The sequence below is a fragment of the Pleurodeles waltl genome, chromosome 9 (genome assembly GCF_031143425.1).
Source record: "Pleurodeles waltl isolate 20211129_DDA chromosome 9, aPleWal1.hap1.20221129, whole genome shotgun sequence".
Classification (NCBI taxonomy): domain Eukaryota; kingdom Metazoa; phylum Chordata; class Amphibia; order Caudata; family Salamandridae; genus Pleurodeles; species Pleurodeles waltl.
Window position 1 is genome coordinate 1,182,322,526 of NC_090448.1, and position 16,873 is coordinate 1,182,339,398.

At 47.8% G+C, this 16,873-nt stretch overlaps 1 protein-coding gene across 6 annotated transcripts in view; it reads left to right on the top strand.

The window, feature by feature from the left end:
* The window catches only part of BRMS1L (BRMS1 like transcriptional repressor), a 68,795-nt gene extending 52,134 nt beyond the window's left edge, over nt 1–16,661 (top strand). For 4 of the 6 annotated variants that reach the window (XM_069209129.1, XM_069209130.1, XM_069209135.1 and 1 more), the window contains one exon: nt 7,976–12,605. In XM_069209129.1, the coding sequence (XP_069065230.1) occupies nt 7,976–8,304 (329 nt within the window). In that variant the 3' untranslated portion in view covers nt 8,305–12,605. Of the gene's footprint in view, nt 1–7,975 lie in introns of all 6 variants that reach the window. The other 2 variants (XM_069209131.1, XM_069209132.1) reach the window with 1 other exon arrangement.
* The last annotated feature ends 212 nt before the right edge of the window (nt 16,662–16,873 follow it).

Below are 16,873 nucleotides of genomic sequence, written 5' to 3' on the forward strand. Positions count from 1 at the left end.
CACTGATCGAATGCAAACCTTCTATTAATGGCACAGCCTACATAAGGATTTGTGTCCCAGGCCATGTGTGATGCTCTCATCCCCAATAAGGAGAGTAAAAGGCTGTGTGCTGCCAGAAGGAGGGTACCAGTAGGAACCAATACCCACTAGAGGATGGCTAACTCAGTCGGACTCCTATTCTGCTATGACCGGGTTCACTGGAATGAGTTGCAAGAGCTAGTCAAGCCTCTCCCAGACGGGTTCAGAGAGAGGAGGGGGAAAAGATATTAGCAGAGGGGAAAGTATCTTTGGTGCCACCATCTGCTGGTCCCTTAATGTCGCGGACACCACATCTCAGGCCTCAACTTCAGTATCCGTATCAGACGACCTGCTTCACTTTGTACCTCAGGGTTCAAGTCGGAGGTCTAGCGGCATCTGCTCAGTCTGCCATTTTAAGGAGAACATCTGTTTGTCCCGCAGGTTGATCAGATACTAGGTACAGTTAAAAAGGATACAGCCCCCTCCACTCCAGCCCTTATGAGTGCAGCCTTCGGGGAGATGCTCAACTGAGTCAAAGGCTAAGCCTGCGCCCTTCCAGCCTGTTTGCTTCCCAGCAGCTATTACCTCTTTTACAGCCACGTCATCAGCTCTGTCAGAACCTTTATGCGCCTACTGTGCATTATGGCTTCCTGCGTCCCTGTGGTTCCCGAGGGCCAGCTCCACATGCAGCCCCTACAACAGTGCCTGTCGCCTCCCTGGTCACAAGTGGAGGGTCAGGTGAAGGATCTAGTGTTGGTAAACATCAGCGCCCATCACCTTCTGCAGTGGTGGAACAGCGACAATCAGTTGCAGGGAAAGTCTGTCCTAAACCCCTATCTGCAAATCACCATGGACATCTCTCAAACCAGCTGGGAGGGAGTTTGCCTGTAGACCACATGGCAATATAAACCGTGTGGGCTTCTCCTCACCAGGGGCACTACATGAATTACCTCAAGCTCCTTGCCAAACATCTTGCTGCTCATTTAGAGCAAGGTAGTACTACTCAAAACCAACAAGTCAGCCGTGTACCATCTCCAAAAACAGAGCAATAATCACTCTCTTCCCCTGTCCCTGCTGGCACCAAAGACATAGATTGCATTGGACACTGACACCACATTCACCTTATGTCTGAGAACCTTCCAGGAGTGGACAACAACCTGGCTGACCTCAGCAGATGACAACCTCTGCATGAGTGAGAGCAGAACTTGCAAGACCTACTCATTACCTCCAGTGCTGGGGCACTCCACAGACATTTTTGCCATCCTCCAAAATGCCCAAATCTTGCTTCCAAGTGCTCATACTCGGTCTATGGGCAATGCACTGTGGATGGACTTATCAGGGACTCCTCTCGCACACTTTCCATTTGTGGTCCGGAAGATGTCTGACATCTTAGTCTCATCCTCGTAGACCCAACCTGCACTAGACAACCCTGGTACTCAGCACTCCTCGAGATGCGAGTCAGCCCCCACAAGATACTCTCAACAGACTGGACCTTCTCATCAGATGTCCAGGCCACACCATACAGCCAGACCCCATAGAATGTGATATAACAGCCAGAGCTGCTGACTTTGGAGCTGGGGAACCAGGTTTGAGTCTGCATTGACTCCGCATCCTGTGGTTCTGGGCAAATCACTTAATCTGTGTGCCTACAAAAAATGGATGTGTCCTCGTGTATGTAATGTTACTAGTACTTATGTAATGCACTCCGATAACTTTGGATCCTGTTTGCGTTATATCAAACTGCAAAAAAAGCTTAATCTAGCAATTTGGCACCTTTGTTCGTTCCTAGAGTTTGGCTACCTGCGTCTGTTACAAGAATGGATGGACATCTTAAGATTCTTGCAAGCCTAATACACAAGCCTGTTACGCAGCAAAGTAGAAAAGATTTGTCCATTACTGCATCCTCGTCACTTGGACTCCTGAAAAGCACAGTCCAGCACATTACCTGCAACTTGCTTCACCTGTAAATGTCAGCTCTTGCTTACACTTCTAAACAGCTCCATTTCGCAGCCATAGCCGCTTGCATGCAAAACAGGAAACCATTCTCTCTTTTCCACATATCAGTAGTTAGTCTTCATCCTCCCTCTGAGAATTCCCCATGCACTGGTGTGGAATCTTAATAAAGTCGTCATTAGACTCACTGGGCCTCGTTTAAGCCTCTTGCACTCTCCAGTACGGTTCATTGAAGATTGCATTTTAGTGGCCAAAACATCTTAGACGCATTGGTGAATTGCAAGATTCATGCTACAGGAAACTTGTATTCAGGCTCATAAAGATAGTGATACTCTGCACTAACCCAAAGTTCCTTCCGAAGATGGTTTCCATAGAACTCCCAGTCTTTTTCCCTCTGCCAGACTCTGTAGCAGAAAGAGCCCTTCACACTCTATACCTTAGACAGGCTCTCTTGTGACTGGACGAAGCCCTTTTGCAAAGCTGCCCAATTGTTTGTAGACTTCACTAAACCCCCTCAAGGGCCAAGCCATTTCCAAATCTGGTTTCACCAGGTGGATTGTCCGATGTTTCCAGACTTGTGATCATAAAGCTAAAAGACCTGTTACCCCCGCAATCCCTCCAGGCTAGATGCAAAAAGGCAGCAACCATGGCCTTTCTGCCCAGTGTTGATTGGCTAATGTTTGCAGAGCAGCTACTTGGTCCACCCTACACACCTCGGCTGAACATTGTGTGGATGTCTTAGCCAGGCCTCTTTCAGACATCTACATCAACCACACACTTAGCATTGCGTGTAGAAGGGTTCTGCTTTTACAGTAACATGCTGCAAGCATAAAGGGCCACTTACCCTGTAAGCCTCTACTCGTAGCATGTAGTGTTGTGGATCCAAAGGCACCCAACCTCCTTGGAAGCATGTGACTCATATGTTTGTTATTCACCACCCCATACTACTCTCACCCTCTGTATGAAAAATAATGCAGTTGGTGCCCATGCGGTTTGCCAATTGAGGGAGGACCCACTGCTTCTTGTGACTAAACAGACATTTTGAAGAAAAACAGTTTGAAAAAATCCGAGCCAAACACTAGATGGCAGGATATGCAGAGCATGTGAATCTACAGCACTACACTTTACAAACAGATGCTTACAGGGTATGCAATCTTTTCCTTATAAAGCTTATTGTAATACAATTGCAGACAGGGCTGTTATTCCCTGGGCGGCTGCCCGCCTGTTGGCTGGCATCTCATCTGTCTCAGACCAAGTATGCTCTACATCTCAGACTGGATAGGAGCCTAGTGGCGTAACTTCATTAAGGAGTACAAAATAGTACCTTGTTGGTGCTCGAGAACCCATGGCGTCAGCAGCGGCCTCCTGAGACAGCTGCACTCTCAAGGTTGCGCAGTGAATGAGACCGGATTGGTACCCCACACTCTGAGACCGAATGCTATTTGTGTGACAGTCTCGGGAGGTGCGGGAGGTTCTGAAATGTGTTAACTGAATTGAAGATGTGTGGCACTTGGCAGGGTTGGCTGTCGGCTCCTGGAGCCTTCATGCCAATGCTGGAGGAGCACTGATGTGTGTCCTGAACTACACAGGTTCTGGTTACTTGGTGAAAGGAACTATGCAGGCCAGGCTCTGTGGACTGTCCGAGTCATGGACCGCGGTACATTGAAATGCTTGTATATTCATGCGAGCCAGTACAATTACACGGCACAAGCAGGTCCATTGAGCTTCGACAGTCTGGAATCCAGGGTTATTAAAAGCCATTTTCACTATTGGAATACGGTTGAAACCCAGAGCTAGTGGCTTATTCATGACAGGTGGCGACACAGGTGACCATGTCATTGTGGAAAGAGCTCAAGGTTCATTAATGACAAAGATGCCCTCTCCAGTCCTGTACTGAGCAGGAAGCTGATTTCGTTGGCCATCTGTGTAAGGTAACCGTTCAGGCTCCATTGTGAAAAATGCTTTTCCCACTTGTTTCTTTGCCGTTTGAAGCACATGGCTTTCCTGTGGATGAACTCCCTGCAGGCTCTTTATTTGGACTAAATAATTTATCCATGGCCTTTCCAAGGGCTGAGCTCATCTTTATAGACCTGAGTACAATGCAGTACTGACATGTAGTGCCTTGCGCTGTTCTTGTTTCATTCTGCATGAATCAAGTTAAGCTCAAGTTTTATGTTGTCCATCTGCTTTTCGGAGAATATTTGCATCCTCCTGCAGTTCACTTCCCTCTTCCTAGGTGCTCGTGCCATAAGGCAGGTGTATTCCTGAAGTAGTGGTGCGGTATGAGAAGCGGCGTGTGGTATTGGAGTGCATTAGTGCTAATGACTCTAGAAATGTGCATCAAACAGTCCAGATCACCGATTGTACATTGCTCCGGGGTTTTTGAAAAATGAGCAGAAGGCGCTTTGTGCGCCTCTCAAATATGATAAATTGGAGACTGGGGTGGAGCGTAGTAAAATATTGGGAAAAGATGTATAATGGGAAGGGGATGCCTGAACAAATTTAAGAGAATATGGGGCGCCTGGGAAATGCAGAACCTGTAGAGAGAGGATGGCCGTTGCTATTAATGGTGAGGCGAACCAAAAACTGCCCATGAGAAGGAAACCTGGGGGAGAGAAGGGATATTTAAGAAAGATTGGGTATTTGTCTCCTTCAGGCACAAGGACGTGACGCGTCTCTTACCCAATATGGGGATCCAAGTAAACGATCTGTTCTTTGCTTCCTTGTCTCCTCTTTCCTGATTGTTGTGAGCCCAGGAGATGGAAAGGGTAACTGCCAAATATACCATCTCGTCACCTGTTGATGCTCTGTTTCTGGTGCAAAGCTTTTCAGTATATTAATGATATAATAATAAAAAGTTTAAAAAAAAAAGAAAAAGCTAGACACAACGAACAGGGAAATTAATTCTGCACCCTTCCCCACCCCTACCCACCTCGACCAGGTCCGGTTCATTACCCTGGAAAATATGCAAAGATGTGTACCGTGTGACCTGGACATTGACGGAGGCTCGTTTCCGACACAGCCTTCCCCTAAAGTTCTGCAGTTTCCGAGTATGGCCCAGTGACACGCAGCTCTCTGAGACACCTAGGGCAACGTGTAAGCGCCTTGAACTCCTCGACAAGAACAAGACATGGGCCATGGAGCTTTTCAAAGTGCTTTGTGCTCTAATGTCAATGCGATCTTTTCCACGCCTGTTATCTCCCTTACTGTATGTGGCCTCTGATTGAGGTCGAGTGACCTGTTTGTCCCCCACACTGCCACAGTCACCTGCTTGGCTGCACACCGGTCTTAATAAGGTTCCTCTAAGGGGACTTTAGAGGGTGAATGACTTGTCATCTCCTAGAACTAGGTACCCTGGAAATCAGAATCATACAGTTCAGCGTCTCATCTATACTGTTCAGCACAGATTCCCAATGTCTTGAGTTTGGATCGGTGCAACAGCAGAAGCAAAAGTGAGCCAGTTGCACAACATCTGCGCCTTTTATTGTTCCAGGCATTAGGGTCAGCTCAGACCCCAAAAAGCTCCAACTAATGTTTGGGTATCTCAAGCATGAGAGGACTGTATGCTCATTCTGCATGAAGTGCCCATGCTTGACTACACACTCCTGCTAAGCAGCAGAGTGGAAAAGGTTTGTCCACTACTGCTATGTAAAAACACCCCCCAAAGTCTCTGCAAACATCTGCTTCCATTTCCAAACGTCTGTGTTGGTATGCACCTTCATCAGTCTATACCTAGCTGAAGTTGCAACTTGCATGCAAAATAGGAAACATACATCCCTTTTAAAAATCCCTCTTTTTCCATCTTTTATGGAGAGCCTCAAGTTACGCCTCCAGCCCTTTGTGGAACTTAAATGTAGCTCTCGCAGCTGATGGTCCACCCTTTGAACCATTTCACTCCGTTGGCAGGGCTGGAGTGCTTGTCTTGGAAGGGGACTTCCCGATAGCAGTCACCTCCTTCAAAAGCATCATTGAGTTATAGGCTTTAACCACAGAAATATATTTCATCGAGGCTCATTAGGTCAGGGTGGTCCTTACCACCAATCCAAAATTCCTGTCTGAAGCTAGTCGCTTCTCTTCAGGGTTATCAGACTGCCTAGTTGTCTGTCCTCTCCCCACACCCAGACACTGTTCTGCAAAGGGCTTTACACATACGAGATGTTAAATGGACATACATGTTAATTCATTGACAGAACTAAGGCGGTCATTATGAACATGGCGATCCGGACCGCCATGCTGGTGGTGGCGGTAATTACTGCCACTCGCATGGCGGTCCAGACCGCCATATAATGTTCATGGCATGACTGCCACTTTTGTAACTCCGCCAGGCTTCCGCCACCAGGCAGCCTGGCGATGGCAGAGTTACCTGTCTGACAAGGCAGCGCTGCAAGCAACGCTGCCCACCGGATAATGAGTCAGGTTCCACCAGCCTTTCCCTGGCGGTTTACCCCACCAAGGAAAGGCTGGCGGAATGAGTCCCTCAGGGCCCCCAAGCACAGCCCCGTCACGGCGATTTACGGGCAGTGAAATGCTTGACGGGTGCTGCTGAGCCCGCTGCACTACTACATTGCTGCCGGCTCCTTTTGGAGCCGGCGTCAATGTTCAGGCCCTTCATTCAGCTGGGCCGGCTGGCGGAAACACTGTTTCTGCCCATTGGCCCAGTTGAATGATCATTATGTGGACCGCGGAGGGTTCTGTGCGCTGGTGGTCTTTTGTTGACCACCAGCGCCGATCTCTGCGGGTTTTCCCTCCGAGTTCATAATGAGGGCCTAAATCTTCTGGTAAGACAAAACTTTTTTTCTTGTTAGTCTTTACTAATATTTCAGTTGACGTTCTCTTTCTGCAAGTCGGGCATTGCAAGATAAATTGTTAAATGCATACAAACCAGTTATGCCAAACACTCGCTGTCTGTGCCTCGTAAAACGCATTCTATGCACATAAAGGGAGCCTCAGGGCATTCTTAAGTAGTATCGCTTTAGCAAACATCTGTAAAGCTGCCACCTGGTCAGTGCACATGCGTTCACTACACACTACTTTCTGTATGTGATCACGGTGTGTTTAAAAACTTCAAGAACATCTGCATCGTCTGCTCACTAGCCACTGCTTTAGAGCATAACTGCTTTACAGTCTTTGCAGATAATTTGTACTTACGGCAGCACATGCTCTTGAATGAGTGAAAAAGTTTACCCTGTAAGTAATATCTGTTGGTAGTGTGTAGTGCTGTAGATTCACATTCACACCCCCTCCTCCGTGGAGGCTGGCGATGATCAGATCTTTACCTCTCTTCTGCTTGCAGTTCACAGTGCACTTTTCTTCGATATTCCACGTACAGTACCCACCTACCGAGTGCAAAATAATCTGAAGGGCAGCCCTTGTCCGGGGGCATTGTCTGCCAAGCGTAGGAGTTCTGTTACTCAACTTCAAAGCAAAGAAAGCTGCCAACCTCCGGGCCCAGTACTAGATGGCAGGAGTATGCAGAACATGTGAATCTTCAGCACTACACACTGTGAACAGATGGTCACAGGACAAGTAACATTTTCCTCTTCTTGACATAGTCTCCTTCCCTATCACGTGTTCTATTTGCCTAAGCCTCTTTTCAAGCCCCTTTGCTGAATGTTGAGCTGAAATGTTGGTTTTACCTATGGTCTTTGAACTCTGCCTTTTGCTAAGGTTCCATTTAGGCATTTTTCTATCCTCCTTTGGGTACCATGTTTTGCTCATGACACTGGGGAGGGTGGAATCTGTTGCTGTTGTGATCCTTTCCTCTCCTCCTTCTGTTGTCATGTTGCACTTCAGGTGATGGAAGTTCACTTCAAACTCATGAAGTCTGATGACCGACATTAGCAAACACTGCTCCATTGTACATTGGGGGTTTACAGGGCCGTGATCACGACTCCGAACTACTCCCCTAAGGGACAGACTGTTCTTGGAAATATGCATATTAAATCTATTTCTTCTTTTGTGTTTGTGTTGCTGGATTCTTTTAACACAATTCTTCTCCATGCAGTGCCGTCATCACCACCATCAACCATGACGAGGTTTGGTTCAAGAGGCAGGATGGGAGCAAATCGAAGCTGTACATCTCACAGCTGCAGAAGGGGAAGTACACGATCAAGCACATGTGATAGCCATCTGGTGGCTACTGGATCAGTTGCCTGCTCTTGGCGGATCGATGAGGTCTTGGCTGCAGAACATGCCCCAGACACGCGGCTTCCCTTCACTGTTACATGCTGCACGGCTTGTGCCATGATTGTCCTTGTTATGTGCAGATCCCTGTGTGTCGGTATATATTGTGTGAGTTGTTCGGTAGCGCCCTCTGAACATCTCATGGCTTGAACAAGTCTTTCAGGGAAGCTGTTGCTGGAGCAACCATTCCCTCCACTACCGTCCTATGGAAAGACTGTGTTTACCACTCCTTTCGAGGGGTCACACCTCACCGAAGGACTTCTTTTCAATGTGAAATCAGGGAAAATCCTGTTGGAACACTGCATTTGGTTCAATGTCACGCCAGCCCAACAACGCTAGATGCTCACTCCTTGGAAGGTGCGGATGAGTCACTTCTCCTTTTAAACGGCCGCATCCTCCCTCCTGTTGAAAGACCTCTCATGGTTTCTTAAATTCATCGCTGAGCGCTAGCTGTTGGTGTGCAGCATGGTATTGCAGCCCCTGGCAGATGGCCACTATGCAGGAAGCAGAGGACAATTCAGATAAATGACCAGACTTTAATCCTGGTAGAAGGACTTTGAAAGTGGGTACTCAGTCCCTCCTGGATGTGTTTAGCCGCAGGCGTCTGAGTGAATGGGACTAGTGAACAAGCAACTTGAACAAGGAACCTGCACGCGCTCTGCCCGAGAAGGATTGCTGCTATTAACCACGGACTGCAGCTCGTGTATACTTGTAACGCTGCCAAGGTTTCCCTGTGCCAAGTCATCTTGTAAATATCTGTCTTAACAGCTTTGCCCTAAACAGGCATGTGGATTCCTTGTTAATCGTAAACCCCCTGGGAGGATGGTTGGTGCTGCGTTGGGTTTGCTGCTGCAGTAAGGGGATGTTTTATCCTCTACTTAACGTTGAATTTTATGGTGTTAAATGGTCCATTTACCAGAGAGCCAGGAACAGAAGCCAGGATTGTATTGCGGGTGAGCCTGAGGAGTCTCTCTTCATAGTGAGTGGCCTGTGAGGTGCAGGGACTGATGTCTTGATTGCCAGTCCCAGGGTCTGTCGTGATCTCACCGCAGCTGGTTCTGCTCCATTGCGATTGCTCTTGGTCTCTTGCCGTAAGGTGACTGTTGATTTAACATGGGCTGGGTTTAGATTAAATAAACTGCATGTAAAGGGAAGTACTACCTGGTGAGAGACCTGCCTGATTCAGTCTCTTCCTCTGAAACTGGGCTCCAGAGTGCCAGGTGCTGAGCAAGGGGATCACCAGTTGTACTCCACACTGTTGGGTGTTGCGCACTCTACGGGCTCCTGTAAAGCCTCCTAGACTGCTCCCTTACTGGCGTTGCGCACTCTACAGGCTCCTGTAAAGCCTCCTAGACTGCTCCCTTACTGGCGTTGCGCACTCTACGGGCTCCTGTAAAGCCTCCTAGACTGCTTCCTTACTGGCGTTGCGCATCTGCGGGCTCCTGTAAAGCCTCCTAGACTGCTTCCTTACTGGCGTTGCGCCCTCTACGGGCTCCTGTAAAGCCTCCTAGACTGCTCCCTTACTGGCGTTGCGCCCTCTACGGGCTCCTGTAAAGCCTCCTAGACTGCTCCCTTACTGGCGTTGCGCCCTCTACGGGCTCCTGTAAAGCCTCCTAGACTGCTCCCTTACTGGCGTTGCGCCCTCTACGGGCTCCTGTAAAGCCTCCTAGACTGCTCCCTTACTGGCGTTGCGCCCTCTACGGGCTCCTGTAAAGCCTCCTAGACTGCTCCCTTACTGGCGTTGCGCCCTCTACGGGCTCCTGTAAAGCCTCCTAGACTGCTCCCTTACTGGCGTTGCGCCCTCTACGGGCTCCTGTAAAGCCTCCTAGACGGCTCCCTTACTGGTGTTGCGCCCTCTACGGGCTCCTGTAAAGCCTCCTAGACTGCTCCCTTACTGGTGTTGCGCACTCTACGGGCTCCTGTAAAGCCTCCTAGACGGCTCTCTTACTGGTGTTGCGCACTCTGCGGGCTCCTGTAAAGCCTCCTAGACTGCTCCCTTACTGGCGTGCGCCCTCTACGGGCTCCTGTAAAGCCTCCTAGACGGCTCTCTTACTGGTGTTGCGCACTCTACGGGCTCCTGTAAAGCCTCCTAGACGGCTCTCTTACTGGTGTTGCGCACTCTACGGGCTCCTGTAAAGCCTCCTAGACGGCTCTCTTACTGGGCGTTCTCTGCAAGGTTGGGACGGTACCACTCTTGTAAGGAAGCTCTCGCCAAGCGCCTGTTTTCAATAGTGATTCTTGGTTTGTAGAATTCATTGTCTGTGGGTGATGTCCTAGCAGAGCATGTGCAGTATGGCACAGCTTAAGTGGCAAGGTACGTACTGCGAGAGGCACTGGCTGAGAAATGGATTTCACAGGGGCACCGTAATCTGCTTTCTGTGATCTCAAGTAGTTTATGAAGCTGTTAAACAGCAGTGCCCGTCACACAGTATTCCTTGCGGTGGCACAGTGCCTGGTATTGTAAGTGTTGCAAGGGGGTGGGAGGGTTGGCGATGGGGTGGCTGCCGCAGTGTCCGGATGGCGCAGAGGCTATGGGGAGTGTTTTGATCACAAGAAGTCTTTCTACCTCTGCTTCCGTTTCACTGTTCTATCCCTGGTTATTGCATTGCCTGTGTTCTTTTTCTTAAGTTGTCTTGTATTATGTTTTGTATTATTTAATGCTCTTTTGTACATAAATTGGTTTCTAACAATTTTAATGTTTCTGAAAGGCACTAAGTGACCCTGTGAACTGTATAGTTCAGTCTTGAATGAAGTGGCATGTGGTTGGTGGCATTAATTTCTTTCCACTGTCTTCTCAGCCTCCAGGCCCTATCCTCCCCAGTAGAGACCCACCTCAGTCTATGGTTCATTGTCTTTCCGTTTTAACAGTGGCTTCTTCAATGGAAAGTATGGACATTGGAGAATTTGTTGCCTCATACAATCGCCCTTCCGTTAAAGATAATCTCTTTGTATTCCAAAACCCAGCATTTTTCCATCCCGTGTGGGAGCTACATAGAAAAGCAACACTACCCGAAGTGCTTCAACATAGCGCCTGGATAGCAAAATCTGTTTTGTGGTCTAGACTTGAGATTAAGTTCCATTCCTGTGAGCTGGCAGCAGCTTGTCTACCTCTGTCCTTGTTAGGTCAGCTGTGCAAGAAAACGTGATTTCACCAGGAGGGCATGGCCTAGGCAGCTCCGCCAGCAGTTTATGGACTTTGGGGCAGTGTTTTAAAAGAGGCCTCTTCTGCCCCGGCATGCCCTCTCGGCAGGTCGTGAGTTTTTATCATTAGGGTCACTCGTAGGGTAGGGTTTCTAACAGTAGACTAGGGGGGTGCTGGGGACAGAGACACGGGGAAGATTTTTAGAATAGACACATGAGTTTTACATATGATTTAATAAAAATGAGTAATTAACATAGTCTGTCTGAAATGGATCGCCCGCTCTCTTTTGCCATGATGGACTATGCGTTCCACTTCCAAGTCTCCTTGAAGTAACAGGTTTGGAGTAAATTGCCCCAAGAGATGACTGTTCCAATCCCCTGAAAGTGAGATCCTTGGAGTAAACATCCACTGGCGGTGACTGACTGTCCCATTCCTGCCCTATCCCCAGTCCTGGACTGGAAGCAAAGATCTGAATCCTTCCTTGCATTCTTAAAATTGCTTGGCTCGTCGCTATTCCCTAAGCAGCCCCATCTCCCAGGAGTTGCTACGTTTCCGCCTGACCTATCCGATCCCTTTTGAGCTGCTTAGTCCTGAAGGGCAGGGAATGAGCTTCTGGGTCCAGCTGTTGCCAATTTTCAGTTTCCATATTTCTTGATCACTGGGTGCATTTCTGACTGCTGCTACGCATGCTGCTATAATTTATATTTTTTGTATCAATGTTGTCGGCACAGCTTTGCTACCCAGTGTCGTCTTCGCATCCCATGTTCAACATCCTTCATTGTTCTGGTTATTCCTTTGAGTTGATTGACTTAATACCCTGCTAACTTAGTACCAGGCACCTAGTAACTCCCCGCCTGAGTTTTTTTTACTTCAGTCCCTGGATTGTGTGTTCTGTATTTATGAGCCCATCCAGTCCTAGAGGAGACAAGCCCCTTATGCCCGTCCGTCTCAGTCCCTTGTGGCATACAGTCCTAGATGTGTACGGCTCTCTGTGTGCCAATCCTGAGGTGAAAGTCTGTCTACTCTGTGCCAATTGATTCTGCCTGATCAGCCAGTTCTGCAGATAACTGGGCCTGTCAGTCTCCGAGCATCTGCTCACCCCTGAGCTGCTATGTCCACTAGTGGAGCGGTCGTGGCTCTACATCAGTGTGCCAATTTCTGGAGCTTCCTCGTTTCTTGACCAGCGGGTGCAGTTGTGTATTTAAAGCACCCACACATGTTGTACTTGCTGCTATCGTGAAATGTTCATCTTTGTTTTCAGTATAGCTGTGATGTGATGAATGGATAAGAAACACCATTGTTTACTGTGCCCAACACTGACTGACTTTTTCTTTACCTTGGGAATAGGTGTGGGGTTGGGTGGTCGTCCGCTGTAATTTACTTCCATAAGTCTGGGAAATTTAGCAATTTAAAAAATATTTTTAGGTAAATGTGTGCAGTGTGCCCAAGGGGTAATGAAATGTGGACTGTGTAGCAGCTCCTGCAACCAGTTTGACAGGTTGTTGTTGGGGGGGGGGGGGGGGGGGGGGGATTTGTTGGGTTGGTGAACAGCATTTCTTTGCCTTGTCAATCGAACAATCCAGTTGAAGATCACCAACATTTGTTAAAGTAAACCTCACACGTGTAACACCTGGCTCAGAGCAGTGTGCATTATTAGCACTAACAATTGTATGGGCACTCCTTGCTGGGTTTCATTGCCTTACTTTTCATTGCTGCCCCTGCAGCCAGACTGCGACTGGCGAGTTTCAGAGCTCGCACAAAGCTTCCCTTCAGGCTTGACCCCTCGGCGGGCATGGGTAATGTTTTATTGGGTGACTTGGGTAATCTTACTTACAGGCCTGGTTCAGAGAGGTCTTCTAAGGGCTCTCTCAAGGGCCAGATTGTTTACAGGCTGACTTAAGCTGGGGAACTTGTTACAGACATTTGATTCTTTAAGCTGTTATTTCTTCTGCAGATTCCTGGGAAGCACATGGCTCTTCGTGTAGTGATTGGGTGATTCCAGCACAGGTAGGCCTGTGACCTGCTGTAGGATTAAATGCACCAGACCAGCACCAAAAAATCATAGTAGTGGTTTAGGGCTGAATGAGTGTGGGCTTTATACACATTGCTTTTCAAGCGCTAAGGAAAGGGGAAAGATTACACTCTGGTCTTATGGTAGTGACTGACCTCAGCCAGCAGGAGCATCACCCTAAGCTGTAGATTTGTGCAGACTGACATCCACTACCAGAATCATTGTTGGGTGTAGTGTTGTGCGGACTGTCCTCAGCCAGCAGGATCATAAGCCCTAGATGTAGGTTTCTGAGATCTGATCTCAGGCACTATGAAAATCATCGTAGAGCATAATGTGCTGTGGACTGTCTTCTGCAAGCAGGAGCATAACTTTAAGATGTAGGGTGATGAGGCTGACCTTTGCCAGCAGGAACATCACCTTAAGACAAAGGGTGAAAAGTAAGGCCCTCTGTCTGCTCTTTTACTGAGATAGGTCAAGTTGCTCTTTTCTAAAAGCAAGATGTAGGGTGATGCAGCCTCACCTTGTTTGAAGTCTTGGTTCAAACCCTGCAGGTCTGTAGAGACAATTAAGATGATTCTGGCCAGCTGAGTCAGTGTTCTTGTGACCTGGGTTACTCGCTTCCTGAGATGACCTTCGTGTGCATTTCAGTTTATAGGACCTTACTGTTGGTCATTGTGAAAAAGTCCAGCTCTTCATGCTGGCCATTCCAGACGCCGTATTTTCCAGGTCAGATCACAGGAGCAGAGCTTTTTCAACCGCCTAAGGCCTGTCCAAAGCCTTGGAAACATCTGGCAAACTTTCACATCGACTTGATGTTTGAGTTAATGCCTTGGGAGAAGTGTTTCCTTTATGGGGATACTGGTGGGTTTTCCAGTCTAAACCCAGTCAAGTGAATCTTTGTAGACTTCCACCTCAGGCTTTTGCAGATTTATTCTGATCATTCCAAGTTGAGGCTGACGGACGCGCCCTGTCTGCTCCTCCAATGCCACACAGACCGAAGGGGAGGGGTCATGGATACTGTTGCTGGACTGGAGACTTGATCAGGCCTTTGCAGTCTCATGGACACTATTCCCTATTGTTCTTTCAGCTATACATAATAAATTCCCATCTGGTCCTCACCCTTCCCTCAACTTGGATGAAATAAGGGTCCTGTCATAGAAGCCTGGTAGGTTCACAACTGGGCGGTGTGCCCCTAAACCTAGTCAGTTTCCAACATATTAGTCCCATAGCCAACTTAGAGAGCGCCCAAGATGCCTTTGACGGTGAGTGGGGCTACAGCAGTTAGACCACCTGGCCCGCAGAGCGTGGGTCTCTACTGGAAAATGTTGGCAAAACATGAACCACCCCCAGTCCAATGGGTAAGAAATGCTAGTGCGGCCCTGAAAGTAGACATGGGGCAGTGTGGCACAGCACTGACTGCCCTGCATTGATTCTGTGCCTAAGGCATGTACATTTCTGGTATGTCCAGTCATTGGGGTTGGCAGTATTTCCCTCTACCGTAGGCCGAAGTGGGCACAGGTCTTCAGCCTGACCTAAGCAGCGTCTGGCTTCATGCTTTACTTCAAAAAGGTGCTGGAGACTTGCTGGAAATGTGGTAGGTGTTCTGGTTGGTGCCAGTGATTAAGTATTGGAAGACAGTTGCTAGTGTGAACAAATGTTTACCCACTGTCTGCTGCTTTATAAAGAGATTTACATTTTGTCTGCATCTTACTAAAAAAAAGTGCTTCAAATCTGTCTTCTGCGAGACGTTTATGCATCTGTTGTCGTTTTAACATGAAACTATAGAGTGTCTTCTTTCCTTGATGTCCCAGTGGCTTCACATTTCAGGTGTTTGGTGAATAAAGATTCTTCAGTCATTGCCTGCTGGTGCAGTGGGGCATAATTTACATTCTAGCTTAACTGATATCTCTGCACGGCTGAATTAAAATATTAAGCTAAAAAAGGAAGCCCTTTTTCTTGGGATTGTGACTGATTGTTGACTTCAGGAGCATCAGCCTTAGAGGTCAGGGTTGCCCTGTCAGAGTTCGCTGGTTTGAAACGGAGACCCTACAGAGGAACCCCAGCAACAATCGAAACCAAATTCCCCTTGGGTGCTAGTGAAAGTGGGGAGACTTTGTGCAGGGGAGGCGGGTTGCTTGCAGCAACATTTTTGTAGGATTGGTTGTTGAGCATCTTTGGTGGAGAGTTACATTTCAAGTGGTGCGCCCCTCTTACTAATAGTGCGAGGGCTGTTTCTTAATCTGTGAATCAAGCGGGAGTATTGCCTTTAAGTATTTTGGGAGGGTTGGAATCGGACTCTTCGCTGGGGTTTGGATGGAGAGCTGGTTGGAGAAAGCGTTTCAGACTGAACTGCATTTTCCTACCCAGCTTCCTTGCCATCAGGCTATGAAATAAGCATATAACAAGTATATATTCACAGTATTCCAGTTGTTCACGGATATGGTTTCACTCTTGTGGTTGCAGATCCAGGGAACGTGCATCTCCTAGATCTCCATAATGTACATCTACTACACGAGAGCCCGATCAGTGAAAGGCTTGTAGAACGGCTTTATCATCTGCTCAAGTAATGTAAAACACTGAAGAGTCCTCGAACCCTCAGTTGTGGACTTGGAAAAAAACAACTGCATTTCAGTAAATGGGGTTTAAGGGCTCCCTCATTCAAGAAGTAGTGTTTTCTGTCACCATTTTCAAACCTAAACTGAAGCCTGGGATTGACGCTTAGTTTCAGGTATCCTGTCACGTAGCGGGGGCCCTGGGGGGGGTGCAGACTGATGCCCGGATAGGTCTTGGTGAAGGTGGGGTGGCTAGTGACTTCCGTTTTAAAGCAGTTGCCTTGGTAAGTCTGAGCAGTCAGGTCGGTGACATAGGGCCAGTTGGCTGGTTACACCACCAGAATCTGTTCCCTTGTGGGCGTGAAAGCCGATCACCTTTCTACAGCCTCTCTTGGTTGGATCATCTCTCTAACCAAGTGTTGAACACTATATCGATGTTGAAGTAGGACGTGAAATAATGCGAGTTATTCATTTAAGATTTAAGATGCAGTGTCCTTTGGGAATAGACTTGGGTGGAAGATCTCTTGTGTTTGTTGACTGTTTGTTTTTTCTGGTAAAAGTGATTCTGATTTCTGTGGGGCAGACCTTTTTTTGTCTAACCACTTTTGCTCCCGTTGCCTGGTGGTTTTTGCAGGATGTAGAATGGTGTTTAGTTGAAATGTTTCTACAATCCCTTGAAGGGGGGGGGGGCACTTCACATTGGTTTGTTTCATCAACCACAACCCCCCTCCCCCCCCCAAAGTGTCTTGCACATCAATCCGCAAAACTGTACCATGTTTGGAATAAATATTTGCTCTTTGTGCCCCTGAGTCTATTTTGTTTGTTTTTTAAATACTTCCTTGAGTTTATGTGAAGAGAGCTGGCTAAACATATGGAATTAACAGAACAACAAGCAGTAGATGTTATTAAATGTTCAATTTAGTGGGATCACCTCACCGGTTTGTGCTGCTTAGTCTGGTACAGAGACCTTTGCACCATGTAACCAGTGTTCCAATGCGAAGACGCACATCATAC